This window comes from Rattus rattus, chromosome 14, assembly GCF_011064425.1.
Source record: "Rattus rattus isolate New Zealand chromosome 14, Rrattus_CSIRO_v1, whole genome shotgun sequence".
NCBI lineage: Eukaryota > Metazoa > Chordata > Mammalia > Rodentia > Muridae > Rattus > Rattus rattus.
Window position 1 is genome coordinate 61,694,271 of NC_046167.1, and position 15,317 is coordinate 61,709,587.

The 15,317-nt window shown below is 41.3% G+C and overlaps 1 protein-coding gene across 7 annotated transcripts in view; it reads left to right on the forward strand.

Moving 5' to 3' along the window:
- Positions 1 to 15,317, forward strand: part of Phactr1 (phosphatase and actin regulator 1) — a 474,784-nt gene that overhangs the window by 14,106 nt on the left and 445,361 nt on the right. For 6 of the 7 annotated variants that reach the window (XM_032884873.1, XM_032884876.1, XM_032884872.1 and 3 more), the window contains exon 3: positions 13,845 to 13,991. In XM_032884873.1, coding sequence (XP_032740764.1) covers positions 13,845 to 13,991 — 147 coding nt within the window. Of the gene's footprint in view, positions 1 to 13,783; positions 13,992 to 15,317 lie in introns of those variants that run through there. The other variant, XM_032884882.1, reaches the window with a different exon arrangement.

Sequence of the window (15,317 nt, forward strand, 5' to 3'; positions counted from 1 at the left end):
CATTCAACTGGTTCATTTTGCAGATGATATAACTAAGCCTTGGGGAAGAAAGGGGAGCAAGCATTGCTATACGTGCACGTTTCACTCAAAACAACAAATTTGTCACTGTGTCACTGGCTAAAGTTTATTTCCCCAATTCATATGAAAATAAAGCTTAGAAATATATATATATATATATATATATATATATATATATATATATATATATATCTCAACTATAATGCCAGCATGAGTCTTCCTAACTTTGTAGTTTCTTACATTTCTAAGGACTAGATGGTTGGGAGTGAGACCTGGGTATTTAGCTAGATAACATAGCAGGATATTGCAGAATTAGACAAAAACACAGGATCCCAGTGCTGAGGCTAATTGTCCTAGTTCTTGTTGCTGTGAGAAACATTACAGCCAAATGCGAGTTGGGGAAGAACGGGTGCATTTGACCCTACATCTTATAATCCACCATGAAAGGAAGTCAGGACAGGAACTCAAGGCAGGAGGTAAAGCAAAGGCTAAGGAAGAGCTCTGCTCATTGGCTTGCTCTTGTCGGCTTGCATGGCTTGATTTTTTAATACAGCCCAAGGTTGGCACCATCCACAGTGGGCCGGACCCTCTCAAATCAATCATGAAAATCTGATGCCCTCCTCCCACAACTTGCTAACAGGCCTATCTAGTGAAGACATTTTCTCAGTTGTGGCTCCCTCTTCCCAGGAGACCCTGGCTTGTGTCAAATAACCAGAAACTAAACAGGACACTGATGTCCCTTTCTCAATATGCCATCATCTTCTTGTAAAGTGACTCAAATAACTCAAGCTAGCAGCCCTTACTTTGAGTGATTTCCAAACTTACAAGGCAAGCAGTTTGCTGCGCAAGGCCAATGCTAAGTGTATGTCACCTTTCTGCACACTGACCATGAGTCAGGGATTTGAAAGCCTTAAGACCTTAAATTATGTCATTCACTGCCATCTATAGTTAAAAGTAGCCATGTAGAAAGGACAACATTAAAACAATAAGGCTTGCTGTTGGCTGACCTGATGAAGGAGACCTGGAAAGTGACATATACTCTATCCAGGCACGATCAACATTTAAATAGTAGAAGTTGCTTGGGTCTCTGTCCGACTCAATTCAATGTGCAAAGCCTGAAACACAGTTTCCTCTCTGCATCTAGCACGGCTTAGCAGCCAGCCCCCAGCCACTCTGCACAGTGTCTACTTTAAGAAACTGGGAGGAAAGGAAGCAGTGAACATTTGTTGTCCGCCCACCATTTGTCAGGCTCTGTGTTAGGTGTTTTAACATTTATTACATAATGTTTTATCCTCCCAAGGCCCAGTGAAAGAGTTCATTTTGTTTCTCATTAGCATATAAGGAAATCAAAGCTTGGAGAGTTGATTCTTTTTTAAAGTAAGTCTGATAGCTATCAAGCTTTGGAATTCGGCCAAGGTTTAATTTCCTAGCTATAGCCTTGCTTTGGGCTGGCGAGTAATAACAGCTTACATACAGTCGAGGTTTATCAGGAACATTTTTTTTTTTTGCTACAATTTAATAAGGATTATGTGTTTGAATCCCCACAGAGACTGTAAGGTTTGAGTGCTATGTCGGCCTCACAGATTCACAAAGAAACTGATTTGTATGAAGTCCTGGAACTGTACGTATGGAATTTGGATACAAATTCAGGAAGGCTGACCTCACATCTGTGCTTTTAAATAGTACTTCATGTTTGCTGAAAGGAATATAATATCACCATCATCTTTCTAGATGTTCATGCAAAGTGAAAACCATGAAGGGCCATAAGGTTGGCAGAGAGAAGCAAGGAGGGCAGAATTCATTTTCTTAGTGGTACAGAAGTGTAGGAGTGGGGATAAAAATATCTCAGCCCCAGAAATCAGGCAGTCGGACACGCAAAGATGGGGAGTAGAAGAAAGACCTGCCACCGGAAAGACAAACAGGTCTTATTAATATGTCTCATGCAGATAAAGAGTTTCAATTTAGGTACAATTTTTCATAAAATGAAACATAAGCCCCCTGGAAGGGATTGTCAGGCCAGTGTTTGGTGAGCTAATAGTGGTCTCGCATCCCTCTATGAGTAGGCATCAATCCAAGAGAGGGTAGATATTCAAACCTTACGGAAGACTCAGAGCAAAGTCCCTAGTCCCATCTAGCGATAGAAACAGAGATAGCTCAGTGTCCAGAAGTGGACCTATCTTTTGGAAACCTGCCTTCTACTGCTTGTGGCAGCAGGACTGTGGGTTTCTTGGCCATCTGTTTCTACTCCGATAGACTCCGAGGTGGACAGCACACTCCTAATATTGTACAACAACTAAGACTTAAGTGGGGCCTTGTAGAAAGATCATGTATCTAGAACATGGGCAGAAAGAGTAAAATGAATGCAGTCATCCATTCTCTGTTATGGACCCTCATAAATTTACCAGGGATAAAAGGGAACCGATGTCAGGAGTATATAAAAGAGAGAGCTCCTTTAATGACAAACTGAAGAGAAAAAATTAAAAGGCACCAGTAACATTTTTTTGCATATTTTGGTTCTCTAAAAAAGGATGTTATGTATAAAAAAATAAAGATGTTCCAGGATCTGCAAACTAAACTTAGTGGTAACAAAAACCCAGCCCAACAAACATTCTTGGTACTTTGTTGTTAAGCCTGTTTTAAGATGTAGAAATAATTACTATAGACTGGGCTGTGTTGCACTCAATGGCATCCATTTGCATCACAGATACATCATGTTTTCTACAGGATAGTTTGCCATAGTGACATTGAACTGGCTTCAATCGTGAGGTCTAGCAATGCTTACATTTCTATATCTTATCAGATATGCCAAGCGGTGAAGTGTGTTTCATTCACGTGGCCCAGATTCCTAAGCTGCTTAAATAAAGTACACAGGACTCAATTTTCAACAATATGTCAGGGGCCTCCAATTAATCTAAAATAGAATATCTTAATATTAATACTGTTTGTCCACGACTTGGGGCTTCCCTGACAATGATAATTTCTCATACATTTTTTAAAAGGGTAGGCCCTCATTTCTATCTAATCTCTGGAAATTTCTCATAAAGAGAAAGGAATGAATATGTTTTTCCTGGACTTCTTTGGTTGCCTTTCTTGTTTCCACAAGTGATCTGTCACCTCTTGATCTCCCATCTATCCATCCATGAGAATTTGCGTGTAGATAGTTATTTTAAAACCACAGCTCATTCATTCATCAGTTACCATGACATTCTAATTTAACCTGCTCTTTGCGTTTCAATGTAAGCTGACTGGGAACATCCCTTAAAGCCTACTCTGCTCCACGATGAAATCCAGACCAAGGTCAGTTCAGCCTAAGGTTATGGTCCAGGTCAGCCCTGACCATCTATGGTCAGGTCTCTTGCTTTTTTGAACCTGGAATGTCTCTATACCCTTACCTTACCATTTATGACATCATCCTTTGTGAACCACATGACTCTTCTCTCCCTTTTTTAACAGACCACCCCTAATTCGGCGTATCTGTCATATTCTCGTGATGAGACTCAGGCTTGCTTTTTCTAGGCTAGAATACTCCAAAAGTAACATCGCAGTTTTCTCTAAGCACCATATGTGGAGACACCTAAAACCCAATTGTTCTTTACCAGACATGACCATTTTCATTGCTTGGCAAGACCCTGTCCAGTTTCTACCTTGACAGGAATGAGTATCAGGGAGCAAACTTTAAAGCCAATCATACCCTCATCTTCATCAAACTTTCCTCTAGGTTTAGTATCTCTGTTGGTCCTTTCTTGGTTTATTTCCCCTTGCCTGATATTTATTGATATGTAATGTAATGGTTACAAAATGATGGCTTTAACAACATCTACCTCCATATTAATGAGTGAGCTCTTAGCCTCATCCAACTAAGAAAAGGGAACAGAAGCTATTTCTTTTCCTCATTCATTCATTCATTCATTCATTCACTCATTCATTCATTCATTCATTCATGCATGCATACATGCATTTCTTACCAGTTCTCATTCACTTACCATTAGGATTTGTGAATGTCTCTTTTAAATGTAGTAACTTTGATGAGTGGATATCATAGACCTTTGTCTCCACATTATCCCAGCTTGAATCAATGCAAGTCTCATCAACCAGACTCCTTATTCCTGTGATTTTTCTCTTTTCGTTTTAACCTTTAACCAAGGCACAACAACAGCTTGAAATTATTTTATTCCTTGCACACATTCCAATACAGTTACCTTATGATGTTGTCAGAGCAGGGTACTTAAAAAAAATGAAAGGCATCTATCTAAAAACCTACTTTCAATAAGAGAAAAATAGAAAAAAATTAAAAGCTAAGTTCACACATAAAAAGTATAGAGAATTCTTAAATGAATTGATAAAAATTATAGTCATACACATGGAACACAGAGAAAACATCCATACATATAAAATGGATAAATATTAAAAGCAAAATAAAAAGTACAGATACCAGAGATAGTTAAGATAATATCCCCAAGTTAAGGGTCAAATAAACAATAAAAAATACAAAATGTTGGTATAGTATAAATATGAACATTCCCAAAATAGTCTAAGTCATCTACAACCACTGAGTCGATCCACGTGACAGATACGTAATGTCCAAAACTCAGCATTCCCTGTTCCTCTTCTCCATCTGCCAACCCATACATTCTTTATGCCCCAACATCCACAATGTTCTCATCTTGAATGGGGGAAGTGAACGTAGATGATTATCTGCACTCAGGCATTCATTATTAGTTACATGTGACATTTTAACTAGTTATGAGTCACTGTATTAACCACTGCTGACTGCACAAAGAAGCTTTTCTGACCAAAAATGAAAGCAAGACAAATTTATAGATTTAAACATAAATATCTAGAAGGCAGTTTCACAATGTGCTCACCCGTCAAAACCACAAGAGTAGGTTATTCCCTTGGGTCTATGGTCTTTCCACTCATGGACTACTGACCAGGATCAGACATGAAATCCCTTGTACGGAGCAGACTTCATAGCTTGTCATAAAGTAGTTGGTTACCTGCATAACCATCATGCCGCTATTACACCAGAGGGACTATCCTGTCAGGCAGGTCACTGTCGTAGCATTCAGGTCCAGGTCGGAGATAATTGATAAATATTTCCCTCATCAGTCTGTGGCACCTTCTGGCATTACATAAGGTGCCCAGCGTGGTGAGAGTTTCCTGGTCAGTTGAGGTTGATTTAACTGTGCCCTGCACGCAAGGTGAATGGTATCTTCATCAGAGGAGTCTTACCATCTGCTTGTGGCAAGAAACCAAGAACAGTACCAAGAGATAATGTTGTTTTGGTTGCCTCTGACTTTGGGGGTCATCATAAGTAATTCTGCATTGAACATGTTCTAGGATAAATTTAGGTTTACTTCTATTTATGTAAATATTCTCAAAGCTTTCCAAAGGAATTTAACAAGCATAAAGATATTTGCAGTGTCTTCCCTTTATTCTTTTAACCGCTATCGTATCCACAGTGAGAACCCCAATCTGATCCCTAACATTGAAGAGTTACCCCTTCAGTCTTTTCCTCCTTATTTGTTCTTTCCAGAAAGTAATCAATTTTATTGATTTTTTTTAGGAATATATTTTTAATTTATTTAATTTCTTTTGTTTCTCCTGATTTCAGCTTTATTGACTTCTGCTTTTATCATTTCCTTCCTTCTTTTCTCCACTTGGAAATTTTTCCTCTTCTCTCCCCCGCCACCCCTCCGTATCCCTAAGATTAAAAACTTATATTTGATTTAAGACTTTTCCTCTTCTCTAGAAGAGGTTGAACATTCCCTGATTAGCAGTGTTCTAGTTGTACCTCCAATACATGGTACATTTTCAGTGATGTCTTGACAGGAATATAAGTTCTTAAGTTTCAATGAATCCATGTGGCTCTTTGTTCTTTTGTGCTTATTGCTTCTTACCAAGCTGATTTAAAACTTTCTTCCAAGCTTACAAAGTTACTTTCCCATGAGAGAGATTTTCATCTAGGAATTCTATTACTTATCTTTCACATATTTTGTTCATGAGACATGTGGCATTGGATTTGGTGACTAGTGTGAGGAAGGGATCAAGAGTGGTTGTCTACTCTGTAAATAGTCAAATGACAAAGTAATATTTATTTAAAAATTGATTTCTATATTACAAAGATATCCTCATCCAAATCACAGGACCCTTGGCCTATATGTCTGTTTTTAGGTCTTCCATTCATCCATTCATCATACACTGTTTTTGTATTCTGTGCTTTCCTAAGTCTTAGGGCTTACATTATAAATCTACAAGTTCTCTCTCATTTGTCAAGGCCATGCTCACCAGTCTCTCTGCATTCCAATGTGCTTTTTAGAATTACCTGTAAGATTTTCTTTAAAAAGGCTTAGATTTGTTTGCAATTACATTGGATCTATAGGTCAATTTTCAAAGGTTGATACCTTAATAATTACTCCTTACATTTGTTTTGCCTGCCTTATTTATTTATCCAGAATCCCTGCAGAGACGTGATGAGAGTCAACATAGTTGGAAATTTTTTTTAGATCTGTAGATATTTTTTGCTCTTAAATTCATGAAAATTACCATAGCATATTAGTTCCATTTTATTTAGGTATTCCTAATTTATATCCATGAAGCTTCAGAGTTTTATGGGGAATTATTGCCCATCTTTGTTTTAAAAAAATCTTCATAGCTATTTGACAATTTTAATGCCACTATGGGCAGTACTTTACAATTTTTATTCTCAGGTCAGTGAGATGGCTCAGTATGTAAGGGGGCTTGCTACCAAACCTGACAACTTGAGTTCAATCCCAGGAACCCACACGGTGGAAGAAGGGAACCAATTCATACAGATTTTCCTCTGACATCCACAGTCATGTGGTACATGTGCGCCTTGACACAGGCATGCTCAATCCCATAAATACAAATTAATTAATTAATTAATTAATTAATCTCAATTAAAACCAAAATTGTATCTTCTGATTTTATATAGGAGATGGATGTTTTATACAAACATATCCAGTGACATTGTGAAATGCATTCCTTCCTGACAGCCCTCACGTACTTTTTTTTTTTTTTTTTTTTTTTTTATTAACTTGAATATTTCTTATATACATTTTGAGTGTTATTCCCTTTCCCGGTTTCCGGGCAAACATCCCCCTCCCCCCTCCCCTTCCTTATGGGTGTTCCCCTCCCCACCCTCCCCCCATTGCCGCCCTCCCCCCAACAGTCTCAGCCTACGTACTCTTAAGGATTCTGTGTATTCACAATTCTAATAGATATGACAAATAAAATGTTTATTCTTGCTTTGAAGTTAATTACCTCTTGCATTTATGTTGCTTGCATTATTTACTTATCCAGGACCTCTAGTGTAATACTGAGTAGAGTTTTGAAAAATCTGGATACTCCGTCTCATCCTTTAAACTCTAATTCAGTGGGTTCAGCCTGAGGATATACAAAATCGACATTTTAAGCCAGTAATGATAGTACACACCTGAAATTCCAGCACATGGAGGCAGAAGCAGGAGGATTATAAGTATAATAACAGCCTGGAATATCTGGGAAAACTATATATCAAAACACACAAAACACATAAAGAGACAAAGATCAAATTCCACCTGACTAACGTAAGGGTGGTCACTAATGTGTTCCAGAAGCACATGCTCTAAAGGATAAGTTTTTACTTACCTCAAAGATTTTCATAGTAATAATCTAGTACTCTAAATTTGTTTGTATTCCTGTCTCCATTTTCTTCTATAGAAATTACAGATGCATAAAATATTTGTTTTGAGACCCTAGTGTATTACTTCCATTTTTAGCTCCAGCTCATGAAATAATATAAACAAAGGCTCTGAGATTTTAACTGTGTGACAGGTTTTATTAAAAATAGGATACATTGTACTTATTTACATTGTAAATATTGTACATATTTTTTAAAAGCAATTTTTAAAAATTTCGTATTGGTAGTTGTTGAAGTCACAACTGAAATCAGTTCTCTGGATGCACACTCTCCTATCCACATAGGTCCCCATACAACCATATGAGTGTGTCCCACATGTGGCCCATACATATACAGCTACCAAACTAGATAAGAGGGATGAAGCAAAGAAGTGCAGGCTGACAGGAACTGGATATATATCTCTCCTGAGAGACAAAGCCAGAATACAGCAGATACATAGACAAATGCCAGCAGCAAACCACTGAACTGAGAACGGGACCCCTGTTGAAGGAATCAGAGAAAGGACTGAAAGAGCTGAAGGAGCTTGAGACCCCCATATGAACAACAATGCCAACCAACCAGAGCTTCCAGGACTAAGCCACTACCCAAAGACTATATACATGGACTGACCCTGGGCTCCAACCTCATAGGTAGCAATGAATAGCCTAGTAAGATCACCAGTGGAAGGGGAAGCCCTTGGTCCTGCCAAGACTGAACCCCCAGTGAACGTGATTGTTGGGGGAGGGCGGTAATGGGGGGAAGATGGGGAGGGGAACACCCATATAGAAGGGGAGAGAGAGGGTTAGGGGGATGTTGGCCTGGAAACCAGGAAAGGGAATAACAATTGTAATCTAAATAAGAAATACCCAATTTAATAAAGATGGAGAAAAAAGAAAGAAAGAAAAAAAAAGAAATGGTACAGGGGCTAGATTCTATAGAATTCAGTTCTGTGAGATACACAGGAATACTACGAATCAAGACTTAACAGATAGCATGCTGTTTCTCAAATATAATTACTTTTAATTAAAGAATAATCAAAAACATCTCAAGACTGAGAGGCAAAAAGATGCTGAGAATTTTTAATGGAAAAGACCAGAATAACTTTTCTAACTTCCTGTCTGTTGCTGGGATAAAGACCATGAGCAAAACCAACTTGATCAGGAAATCATTTATTTGACTTTATACACGCCAAACCACAGTCCACTGAGGAAAGTCAGGGAAGGAGCCTGAAGGCAGGAACTGAAAAGAGGCCATGGAGGGTGCTGCTTATTGACTGGCTCCACCTGGGTTGCTTAGCCTGCTTCTTATACAAAGCTGGACCACATGGCTAGGGGTGGTGCTGTCCAGAGTGGGTTTGGTCCTCCCAAATCAGTCATTCATCAAGAAAATTTCCTACAGACTTGTCTATGAGTCATTCTGATGACCCAGACACTTTCTCACTGAAGTATCTTCTTCCCAAAATGACTCTGGCTTGTGATAGGTTAAACAAAAAGTTAATCTAGTCAGGACAGCAGCATCAAATAACTACAGAGTGGATAACTGAGCAGGGCCTCTGCCTGTTGTACGTGATCTGAGCCTTACACTTTCACAGGATGTGACTGAAATCCAGCCTTCTCCTAGCGTTATTTAGTGAGATAATACTAGTCCTCAGATGGGATCCATCACTTTTGAGTCCCACTCCAGGATGCTTCTGATTCCAGTCAAATAGTTCATGAAAAGAAGTTATAAATGTGATATAAAGAATCTGGAAGTACAATTGTTACAATATCACAATGAGTTCTTCATATAGGAAGAGAGGGGATGCAGGAAAAGAGATTGACTCTGTAAGTGATGGTTAGAGCTAAAAAAAAATGATACAAGAAGGAACTCGGAAAGAATAAAAGAACAGTTGAAAGACAAAGGAGACACACATTAGGAAAGGCAAGAAAAACCACAATCATAAGTAGAATATAATAACTGAATTCAACAGTATGCATCAAGGTATAGTATTTTATTACCATTTTTATAAAAGGTCTATCTTTTTAAAAGTACCTGAATAACAGAATAGTCTGTAGTAAACTTACATGAAAATGTATGTAGCCTGGTGTGGTAGCAGCACTAATAATCCCAGCATGTAAGGCATATGCAGGAGAGCTATTGCAAATTTAAGGCCAGCCTGAAATATAGCAAGTTGCAGGCTAACTAGGGCTAGGTGACCAGACCTTTGATGATGATAATGATGATGATGATGATGATGATGATGATGATGATGATGATGATGATGGTGGTGGTGGTGGTGATGATGATGATGTGAATATCTATGAAGAAAGATACACCTAAAACTATTAGCAGCCAGAGGTCTTGATGATCATCTAAAGTATTAAATGATTTAGAAATAGAATTTTTTTTCACAGATGTATTTTTATGTCTCAAGAATCAATACACGGAACTAAAGAAACAGGGACATCTATGACTAACTCCTCCTTCCAACAACTTTATCATTCTTCTCCAGATATGGCTCACGAATGACATAGGAGAGAGAATCCCAAGCATTTAACACAAAAGGTCCTGCATTCGCTTACAGGGAAGCGGTTTCTTTAACATTCAGAGATGCTTGGGCTTCTTTTCTTTCTGTTCCTTCTTAAGAATTAAAGCCAGTGTGCCATGATTACGCACTGTTTTATCATTGTGATTTGATGCCATGGCCGTGGCAACTCTTCTAAAGAAAAACATTTCATTGAGCTTTAGTCCGTTATCATCATGGTGGGAAGTTTGTTGGCACGCAGGCAGACACGGTGCTGGAGAAATAGCTGAGATTCTACATCTAGATCTGCAGGCAGCAGGAAGTGACAGTGATCCACCAGGCCTGGATCACTGAGCTTCTGAAACATCAAAGCCCACCCCAACCCCAGCCCCAGCCCCAGCCCCATACTTCCTAACCCAGCAAGGTTACACCTCTAGTAGTGCCACTCCCTGTGATTCCGTGGGGGCCATTTTCATTAAGACCCTCGTATTAAGGACCTGTCTACCTTTCCCCATTGCAATAGAGCCATTCTTCTGAAAGGAGCTGTGTTTCACTGAGAATGTACATGATATAATGATGAGTTAAATATAATAGAAGGGTGAATTTAAATTGTGGTTAGAGCAGAGAGCTGAGGCAGGAGAATGGAGATTTCAAAGCCAGAGGGAGCAATAGTGTAAGTCCAGGGCCAGTCTGAGCTACATAACAAGATTCTGTTTCAAATTCTTAAATACAAGGGTGAGTAGATAGGTAGATAGATAATAGATAGATAGATAGATAGATAGATAGATAGATAGATAGATAGATAGACAGACAGACAGACAGGTGTAGTACACTGAATATATACAATTAGCAAACCAACCAGCCACCTATATCTATACTACATCTTCAAATTCGGCTGGGGGTGAAGTTTCATCTGCACTGTACATGGGAAGACTTTTTGTAATTGTTATTATTCTCCATTCAGTATAGCGTGTCAACTATTTGCATCAATTCTATGTTGGGTAAAGTATTGAAAGGGAATAGTAACAACCCACTGGTGACTTAAAGTTTACAGGAGGACATGCAAATATGCTATATAATCTTGAACATTCTAGGCTTTTGTTGTCCATGATGAATTCTGGAAACAACATTCAGTCAACACTGTACTCACTGAAGGTGTAGCATCCAAACTCAGGGGGACATTGACTTGATTCCCAACTGACACACTCATTAGTTACTTAATGCTCCTTCATTCATTTTGTCTTTTTTCTTTCTCCCTCCTTCTTATCCTTCTTTTATTGAGAAATATCTTTTGAGCACTTACCAAGTGCTAGGGCTGCTAATTAGTTTTTATCCACTTGGCACAAACTAGAGGGCACATAGGAAGAAGGAACTTCGGTGAAGAATTGCCTCCGTTAGATCAACTCATGGGGCACTTTCTTGAATGCTAATTGGTGAAGAAAGTCTTGGCCTACAATGGATGGTACAATCTCTGGTCATGCAGTCTTGGTAAAGTAACTGAATGTGAGCTTGGAAGCAAGCCAATGCACAACATTCCTCCATGGTCCCTGCTTCAATTCCTGCCTCCTGGTCCCTGCCTTGGTTTCTCTTGATGATAGAATAGCATACTATAACCCGTAAGTCAAATAAATCTTGTCATCTTTTTGAGTTATTTTTTGGTTGGTGTTTTATTACAGCAATAGGATGCAAACTAGAGCAGTGGGTTTGTAACAGAAACACATTCTTAGGAATACATGAAAACTTTGAAGAAATTTGTAGTGAAGCACATTAACACAGGTTGCAGATATATCCAAAACAATTCAAATGCAAGCGATCCAAGTAGCCTTCAAGGAAACAGTGGGAGAGAAAGGTACAAGGACAGGTTGAGGCTAGGCTTGGGGTTGGGGGAGGGCAGGCACTGAATGCCAGGATAAACAATTTCAGACTAATTTGTAGAGAACTGGCTGACAGAAATCAAGTAGTAAGGAATGTGGTTCAGTGGAAGAGCAAAGGAATAGATAAGTTCAAAGAAGATAGATTATGAAATATTTCAATGAGAAAAGAAAAGAATAGACTTAACTGTTAGAAAGACATTGGCAGCCTTTTAAAGTGACCTTGGTAGAGAGACGAAGTCAGAAAGCAGTAGGTGGAATGAGAGATAGGGAATAGGTAAGAAAAATGGGAATTCTGGGGGTGCCAAGAGTTCCAGAGAAAGAACAGAGTCACAGAGACTCTGAAGGAAGCAGAGGAAGAACCAGGCCAAAAGTAACAACGAATATGGGAAGGCAGGAGACCTGTGGGGAGAGACTGGTGGTCCCAGAGTGGAGTGGATGTGAGAAGGAATGATCTCTGCAGTAATGAGAAGAGCCTCGCAGAGCCTGGGCTGGGAGACCAAAGGGCATGAAGCCACACTGAGCTGGTCTTTGTACCAAGGAGTTCAGGTTGCCCACCTACTGGGAGGTGGGCACTTATCACACAGGAGGGTAGTGACACCAGGGTAGGAAAAAAAAAAAGATGGTGTCAGAAGATTCAGGAAGACAAACATAAAGGAATTAGCTCATCAATAGGTTCAGAGGTAGCATCAAACGGGTGCTGATCACGCCCCTGGAAAGCCTTCTGGTTCTTTCGCTGTGTTTTGTAGAGTGTTACAGTCAGACAGTACAAAATGTTCAAAGGGATCCAAGGCCCTTTGATCGCCACCTCTCCTTCAGGAATAATGGTTCGGAGCTGCTGAAGAAAGTCTGGTGCACACATCATTGTTTGTATTAGATGTGACTGACAGAAAAAGTTAACGGTTCACATAAGTAGGCACTATGTAGAGAAAACCACATTCTATAACTTAGTGGGTGTAGAAGAGGACCTTTGGTTCTGTGAATAAGCCCAGTCTACATTGAAAATATCAATTATAAAACCCACCCTACCAAACTCGACTTACACTCTTCCTCCACATCTCACCTCTAATTTGTAAGGGGCAGATAAGAGAGCTTCAAAGATCTGTTTCGAACTTTATTTGGACTTCTGTTTGGGACAGATAGAACAGGGGGCTTGTCCTGGAAATGGTAGGTGCCCTGCCCCCAAGGCCAAGGGGCAAAAGTGAGGGGCTCTAGGAGTAGCAGCTGGATGCATAAAAGCTGGGCTCTGTGGTCCTGCAGCAGCCTCAGGCTAGAGAGTCCCCTGGGATCCTGGAGACTGTATTCGCCTGCGCATGAAAGGCGAGGAAGCATATTTGGCGGGAGAGGGCACAGTGCTGACTGGGCATCTTGGCTTTGGAGTCTTCCTATTCGCATAAGCCCATCTGTGCCAGCGGCTGAAACAAGGCTGCGGCAGGAGGCGTGGTATTGGCCAAGAGCGCTGACCCCTTGGCCCAGCGCTGGGAGAGGAGTTAGGGGGAGCCCTGGGCACAGACTAGGGCTAACCTGATCTTGTTCCAGTCCACCAATCCTTAACGGGTTTTCTTTCTCTCCTTTCACCCTTTTCTCTGCTCTCTTTCTCTCTTTCTTTCTCTTCCTCTTTTCCCCTTTCCCTCTCTCCCCCTCCCTCCCTCCCCCCTTCCCCTCTCCTCTTCCCCCCCCTCCCCCTTTCTATGTGTGAGCCTCCTCCTTTCCCCCTCCTCCCCTTTCCGCCTCTCTCCCTCCCCCTCTCTCCATCTCCTTCTCCTCTCAGCTCGCCGGGCGACCCTGCTCCTGCCTCCCACATTAATGGCGGCTTCTTCGGAGGATGACATAGACCGGCGGCCCATCAGAAGAGTCCGCTCCAAGAGCGACACGCCATATCTCGCAGAGGCCAGGATCTCCTTTAACCTGGGGGCAGGTAAGGACACCCCTCGCCTTCATCTGAGTGTCGGGCACCTGCTTCCTTCCTTCCCTTCCCCTGGGCCGGATCAGCCCCCGCCCCTCCCTGGTGCCCCCTCCCTGCGCCCTTCTACCCTGCAAGCGCCCTGCTCTCACACTGGCTCCCTTTGTGTCGCCCGCGTGGGGAGGGCGTGTGTGAGAGTGTGTATTGCAGAGATGGGGGAGGGTAGCGCGTAGAGCCTTACACACAACCAGTGACACCCACGCGGGCTTTCCCCTTCCAGGAAGAAAAGTGTCAGTGGTAACAATGACCCCAAAAATCACCCAGCGGAGTAGGGATGCCGCGCGGCTGTGGGCGGAGGGAATGACAGGGCTTCTTGGGTGAGGCTGTCGCCGGTGGGGCTACTACAGGGTGGAACTTGTTGGTGACATTCAAACGCCGGTGGTTTTGTCTGGAGGGTGCCACCACGCTGATGCGGGGAGGAGGCAGGACTGATCTGGAAACAGTGGTTGGAAAGCCACGTTGGTGGTCAAAATGAAAGCATGGTCCTCCGCATGCAGTTGAGTGATTCCATGCGTTTCAAGTGGCCCAGATAGAATTAAGTGAAAAGGCTGAGTGGGGTAGAAGGAGGGAAGAAAGGAGAGGACTCAGGGAAGATGGGGAAGGGAGGAGGGGAAAGGGGAGAAAGAAGGGAGTTAGGGGAAGGGTAAATGAAGGGGACAGAAAGATTCGAAGTTACTATGCTGCAAGTGTGTGCCCTGGGACACCTAATGAATAACACCAGTCTGTCTTTCTCCACCGCTGTCCAAACTCACAGCAGAGTTGCGCTCTGAAGAAGTTGTTCCCCACTAACTTGACAGAACACTTCTTCTGGATGGCTCTCCCACCCCTCAGCCCTACCTGTCTTCCTTCCTCTCACGCTGCCTTCTCCAGGCAGAAAGACAGAGCTTCATCTCTCTTACAACTCCATTTCAAAATAAGTTTTAAAAAACTTATTTTTAAACGACCCCCTTTTAAACTTAAGAACTGAATTGGTGTGTGTCTGTGTCTGCATGGGCGTGTGGGTGTGTACAAAGAAGCAAAGAATATGTATGTGATGTCATGTGGAGGAGGGTTTAGGCACAAGATTGTTGCCTAGAGAAAAAGAGTCGCTGAGCAAGCAACTTTTTTATGACTCAAAAAAAAAAGGGGGGGGGGAGTTGACTGGGCCAGAGTAACCAAGTATGTTCTCGTCTCGGGGATTTGACTTTTTAAAGGATGTGTTATATGGTAACTTCTTCAGTGGTCGCCTTTGGCTTTGGAATTGGAGGGGCGAGGAGACCTTCTCTATGGAACTTTGGTTGA